At 57.1% G+C, this 6,374-nt stretch overlaps 1 protein-coding gene across 1 annotated transcript in view; it reads right to left on the bottom strand.

Annotated features, from left to right (window-relative positions):
- The window catches only part of MMP15 (matrix metallopeptidase 15), a gene marked incomplete at its 5' end in the record, with an annotated part of 22,845 nt that overhangs the window by 6,810 nt on the left and 9,661 nt on the right, over window positions 1–6,374 (bottom strand). Inside the window, 5 exons of the mRNA XM_027771836.1 lie at window positions 1–63; window positions 899–1,060; window positions 1,402–1,709; window positions 3,361–3,486; window positions 4,157–4,305. The exon at window positions 1–63 is cut by the window's left edge and continues 1 nt beyond it. Of these exons, the coding sequence (XP_027627637.1) occupies window positions 1–63; window positions 899–1,060; window positions 1,402–1,709; window positions 3,361–3,486; window positions 4,157–4,305 (808 nt within the window). The remainder of the gene's footprint in view (window positions 64–898; window positions 1,061–1,401; window positions 1,710–3,360; window positions 3,487–4,156; window positions 4,306–6,374) is intronic.

Here is a 6,374-nt window from a genome sequence, read left to right as displayed (position 1 = left end):
CTGGCCGCCGGGGTGTTACAGTGGGGAGAGGCCGGGTGGGCTGCGGCTGTCCATCTGGGGTGCCTGCAGAGAGAAGTAGGGAGCAGGGAATGAGGGGGTAGCCCCAGAACCCAACCAGGAGGCCAGGTTCTCCTACTCAGAATGCTGGGCCCCTACCTGGAGAGACCTGGGTCCCAGCTCAGGCCCACCAAGGGAAAGGTCCTACCTGCACATAACAGACCTCACTCCCACACCCCCATAACCCCTGGGGCACCTCCGTCAGCACCTCCGCACACTTCCCCCCCAGGGCCCCTCCCCAGGATGCCAGCTGGCTGCTGTGACAGCCATAGTGAGCAGTGGCACCTGCAGAGGCGAGAGCTCAGCTGTGGTGCCAGATGTCTCCGACCCTGTGGGGGCCTTTCTGGTTACTGGGTCATCTGCCAAGTGTCAGGCACTGCCAGCCCCAAGGAGAGGCTCAGTGTGGGCACAGAGTGTGGGCCCTGACCCACCAAACTGGCCATCAGGAAACCTCACCACTGGAGGCTGTCTTGGGTGGCACTGGATGAGGTGTGGTGCGGGTGGCCCCAAAGCCATGGGGAACTGCTAAACCAGCAACTCGTGTGGGAGGAGACAGGTCTCAGGACGCTAGGGCACCTTTGGTCAAGTAAAATTTTTACTGAGACTGAGAAAAGGAGGGTCATGAGGGGCCCTGGGTGTCACCTGTGTCCCTCAAAGGTACCAACTTGGAGCCATGGTGAGAGCTCTAGGTAAGGGCCAGGCCCTGACACCACCATTGACTCACCAAGTGATATGGGCGAGTCACTAATCCTCAGTGGGCCTCGGTTTCCTCATCTACAAAACACTCTGGAGGGCTGGGAGCTCAGAGCGGGCACGCGGGCCACCGGTCACAGCCACTCACCATAGAGCTGCTGGATGCCCCGGAGGTCGTCCTCGGGCAGCTGGAAGTTGTCAATGTCCATCCACTGGTAGAATGGTGCCATGATGGCACTGGGGTTGCTCGAATGTTCCAGCCCCAGCGCGTGGCCCAGCTCATGCACTGCCACTAGGAAGAGGCTGTTCCCTGCAGTGGGGCAGGTAGCGTAGTCAGCTCTGGCCCAATCCACATGCTCTCGGCCGAGGCTGCCAGAAAGCCGGCTTTTACACTTCCTGCTTGGAAAAGGCTGAGCAGCTCTGACTTCTGGCCTCCTCCAACCTCCCATCTGAGAAATGGGTGAAATGATCCCCTCCCACCTCCCCTCGGAGATGGTGGGATAGTAGTCCAAGGTCAAGCGCAGTGTTGGGAGACCTGCTTTTCAAGGGAAGCTCTCCCGCCCTGACTCTGTGGCTGCGGGCCCACCCAGAGGATGCTGTGCCCTGATCCGGCTGTTCCTGCCCTCCCCTTCCCTGGCCAGTCATCCTCACCATGCAGGTCAGTGCTGGAGAAGGTCCAGGGCTCATCGGCGTCAAAGTGGGTGTCCCCGCCCAGGCCAGGGCCAGGGAAATAGGCATGGGCCAGAAAGCCACCCGTGCCGTCAAATGGTGAGCTGTCGCCGTGGAAGCCAGAGGCAAAGAGTACCATGATGTCGGCCTCCTTCTGCCGCCGCAGCCGGATGTCCTCGTAGGGCACCTCCTGGAAGGCCAGCGGTGTGGCCTGCTCCCACACACGGAAGGCCCTGCGCACCGCCTCCAGCGAGTGGTACCAGCCCAGCTTCTCCGTGTAGTTCTGGATGCTATGGGCGGGGGAAGACACGTGTGTGGACAAGGGGCCAGGGCACTGCGGCACTTCCCATGGCCGACTGTGCACATATCTGAGTTGTGAGGGGCCAGCAGATGGTGAAGGGGTTACATTGCTGGAATCCCTCATGGCTGTGGTTTGAATCCCAGACCCAGTGGTTTGAAACTCACGCTGGGCGAGTGTGTGTACATGCCCAAGATCCTGAGAGGAGAATGGAGAAGGGATTGCAGTGTGCCCATCCCCTGGGGGATGATTTCTCACTTTCCCTCTTATTGTATCTCTCTCTTTGGTACGTGCACACATCCTAAGGCAAAAACATTTAAAAAAGAAAGGAAGGAAGGAAGGAAAAGATCTGAGGAGTGCACGTCGTCAGTATCAATAGTTTGTTGGCTCTGATGTGAGTTAGAACTCGAATTTGCCAACCTGAGCATTCATTAAGGCGTCCCGAAGTAAGTCTGCGCTGTGGCGGATAAGCAGGTTTTAAGTAAGAAAGTAACTAAAAAGTGCAGCTGCTACTTTGGGGGAGTATCAAAATAGGGGGCTGGGGAAGGGCCATGAGAGATGGGATGCAAATGACCGAGGTTTAGGCAACAGGCCAAGCAGTGCCAAATGTGGAGCTCCAGGGTCGGGCGGAACTGAGTTCTCTGTGACTTTGGGCAAGTGACTCAGTCTCTCTGGATTCCGGTTTCTTCATCTGGGAAGCAGGGAAAGGAGGTGGGCTGCTCTTCACGGGGCTTCTCCGAGGAGTCAATGAAATGACTGGAGAACACGCAGCGCAGGCTCGACACAGGCTTAAGTGTGTGAGGCCTGCTGTGACCCATGGAAATGGGATTCAGCTTCTTTGCGTGGACAGACTTCTATTAAATACAGAGGAAAGCTGGCCCTGTGGCCTAGTGGTTGAGGGAGTCGGACCCACAGGCCCAACTGCAGTTAGAATCCCGGGCCCCACTGCTTGAAAAATACATAGGGCACGTGGACAAGTGTGCCCCAAATCCCAACAGAAGGCAGAGATGGAGGAGAAAGGACTGTGGTGCGACCATGTCCCCTTGGGGGGTACTTTCTCCCTCTCTGTCTCTCTCTGGTGAATGAGGGCACCTTTGATAAATTTTTAAAAATCACAAATAAATGAATAAGTGCAAAGGGAGCATTTCGCTGATTGGATCACAAATTCACTAGAGGAGACCAAGGGACCATGAGGAGCTGCTCTTCTGACGGACTGGAACAGAAGGGCGGACCCTTGGGGACCACCATATGGCTCGAGGTGCACTTGGCGCAGGGGTGTTTCTTGTTCAAGGACTCGGCAGCCAGGAGGAGAGCAATCAAAGAAGGGTCCTCACAGGGGACTGCTGCCCACCCATCTGAGGGATGCCCTCCAGGAGATGCCCACACCCCACTCTGCTCCTCTCTGCTGTTTGTGCTGGTGCTGGCGCCCATCTGGGCTGCAGGAGGCCAGCTCCTGACGGCTGGCCAGTGGGAGGGGGTAGAATAGGCAGAATCAGCTTGAATGGTCCTGACCTCTGCAGGGAGATGGCCTAGACGGTGCGGTGTGGCTGGTCTCATCATCGTAGGAGCTGATGGGAAAGGAAGCCTGAGGCCCAGCCTGTGGAGGGAGGGCGGGGCATCTCCCTGGGCAGTTGGTCCCTTACCTGAAGGTCAGGTGGTGATTGGTCCACTTCCTCCCAGTGAGGGCATAGCGCTTCCGCCGCCGCAGATTGGCTTTCACACGTACCCCGAACTGGTCTGGCACCCCACAGCGGGGCCGCTTCATCCACCTGGACCACAGGAATGGAGGGGTGAGCTTGGAGCCTCCTCCCAACACACCCGCCTGCTTTGGTGCTGCCTCCTCCAGGCAGTCCACCTTCTAGGCCCCTCTTGTTCTTGCCCTCCTAGCTTCCCCTTCTGTGGCTGTGATGCAGGTGGGAAGGCTCTCAGCTTCAATTTCCAGCAGAACAGGCAAAATGATCCTGTATTGGAAGACTGAGGCCTAGCAGTGGCTTGGCAAAGATGAGCTCCCCTTCACCTGCATCACCCAAGAATGGAAGGGTTGCTCTTGAGGCCTCCTGTCCTTGAGATGTTCTACTCTCTACGCTTTTCTCAAGGACATAGCTTTAGGTCATGTCACCTCCGTTAAATTCAGAGCAAGACCTAGCCACACTGTCCCATCCAGAGCTCATGTACTACAAGGCCCCCCTTCTCATGCCTGTGGCAGGCATCATTAATCGATCATGGTGCTTCTCGCTGCCAAGATTGGATTCTGCCTCAGGAGCTTTCTCAGCGTGAGGCTTTGGGCAGCCATTCCAACCAATCAGAATTGGCATAGAAGACCAAATCATTTTCCATCTTTTATCTGGGACAGTCATCTAGAAACTCTTTATATGCCAATTCCCCCCAGAAAGGGGGCAAGTGCTGTGGGGTGCGGGAGGGCCAGATGGAGGGACTCACGCCTTGGTCTCTTCATCGAGCACACCCGTGACAGGGATCCCATAGAAGCGCTGCATCTCTGCGAGGGCTGAGGCCAGGATCTGGGCAGAGCGCATGGTGGACATGTGGCGGCTGGGCTGGGGCAGGTAGCCATAGAGTCGCAGCCAGTTCTGCAAAGAATGGCAGCCCTGTGAGCAGGTCCTGGCGCAGATGCCTCCAAACACGCACACCCTGCACCCAACCAGCCCTACCACCAGCACCTCCTGCCAGGGTGACCACAGGAGCCTCTGTACCCACCCCCTTTCCATCTTCCTAATTGTCTACTTTGATGCAGGAGCGCAGTCAGGCCAATCTTCTGCTTAGAACCATCCAAAGAGTTATTTTTATTTATTTATTTATTTAAATTCACTGCAGGGCACTTGTGTTTGCCAGAGAAAGAGACAGAGAGAAAGAGACAGATCACCTCCCGGGGGACGGCCATGCATTCTCCTCTTGGGATTTTGGACACACGCGCACTCATGCCCGGTGTGTTTTAAGTCACTGGCTCGGGGCCTCGAACCACTCAGTAAGCTATGTTGGATCCAGCCACCTCAACCATCACGCCAATGGCTGGCCCCGAGTTCCTATCTTGGGTATGGCTGTGGTAGCACAAGAGTGAAGAGCTGCCGTGAGAGGCTGGGGTCACACAGGGGGCCGGGGTTCAGAACCCAGATGGACCTGGGGAGGCAGGTCACGGTGGTGCACACCTGTGACCCTGGCTGGCGAGGAGGCATGGACAGAGGATTGTGACTTTGCCAGGAGATGCCCTGCCTGGCAAAAAGTACCTGTTTCTCATAAAAAACTGAAAACGAAACTCTTTCCATCTCAGAGGAGCTCCATGGCCCTCCTGACCTGACCCCGCCTTAGCTCTCTGACCTCTTTCCTACCATCCTCCCCACCCCCAGCCGGCACTGTCCTGCCTCAGGGCCTTTGCACGTGCTGTTCCTCTGACCTGGAGTCGCTCCCCTGTATGGCTTACATCCTCACTTGCAGGTCTCTGTTTCAATGTCACCTTAGCTGAGAGTTCTCTGACATTACGTAAAAACGGCCCTTTCAGGTATATCCCAGCCCCCTCCTCCCTCCCTGCACGCCTCACCAACTGAGGTGCCACACGTCGCATTAAGGAGTTTGTCCTCTCCTGCTGGGACAGGCCCCATGTCCACCAGGACGGTTCACAGTCCTTATTACTGTGCTGACTCCTCTGGGGTGGACCCCGGCCACTCCAAGTAGACTTCAGGGAGCCTCTAAAGGGTTCGGAATCTTTTGAGGCCTTGCCAGGTAGAAAACCCAGCCTCTGTTACTTCTCCCCAAAACACCCTAAACCTTCTGGAAGTTGAGCAGACAGATTCAGTAGAGCTGATCCAGGCCGAGAGGGTGGGACAGAGGCCTGAAGCTCAGTTCCTACTCTGCCACAAACTCTTTTTATCCCTGGGCCTCAGTTTCCCTGTTTAAAACAGGGGGCTATGGGTTGTTGGGGGGAGGTGCTATTTGAGGCAGATCATCTTGGGAAAAGCGTCTGGTACACAAAGAGTGTGCCCAACCCCTTGCACGGCTGCTGGGCCAAGCTTGTCCACGGGTCCGTCCATCCAGCCACCCTGTCGAGTGTTTCTGAGGACCCTCTCTACACCAAGCTCTGCCGGTGAGGGGGACCAGGACTGAGGTGACCTGACCTCCAGGCTCCTCCAGGCTCCCTGGAAGAGCAGCACACCCACAGAGCGGTCTGTTCAGACAAGCTACTGCGGCCGCCCACAGCTAGAGGGCAGTGCCAAACAGAGTTACAGTAAGAAAGGAGACCCTTCCCTGCCCACCTCATGCCCTCAAGGCCACGAGAGAGGGCATGGTGACCTCATGCCCTGTATGGGAGGTGATGAGCAGGGGAGACCAGGGGGTCCGATCAGGTGCCTGATCTAGGGGGCTCCAGAGTGAGGAGACCTGAAGGCCTGCTCTCTGGGCAGCTCTGGAAGGCGAGGGCTGAATACAGGGGGTGGCTCACAAGGCAGGAAGGGGCTGGCCGCAGTGGTTCTCTGGACCAACAGCCACGCATCGGCTGGCCAGGGCCACGCCCACATATCTGTCTGCCACCAACATCACATCTAACTCCTGAGGCACTCGCTCCCTCAGTGCCATCTGCCAGCCCAGTCCTGGCACCTGGCCAGGCCCCTGGTGTGGATGGGCTGTCCATACCCGCCAGCTCAGCAGT

This window comes from Tupaia chinensis, unplaced genomic scaffold, assembly GCF_000334495.1.
Source record: "Tupaia chinensis unplaced genomic scaffold, TupChi_1.0 Scaffold000235_1, whole genome shotgun sequence".
Taxonomy (NCBI): Eukaryota; Metazoa; Chordata; class Mammalia; order Scandentia; family Tupaiidae; genus Tupaia; species Tupaia belangeri.
This window is presented reverse-complemented; position numbering and strand designations above follow the sequence as displayed.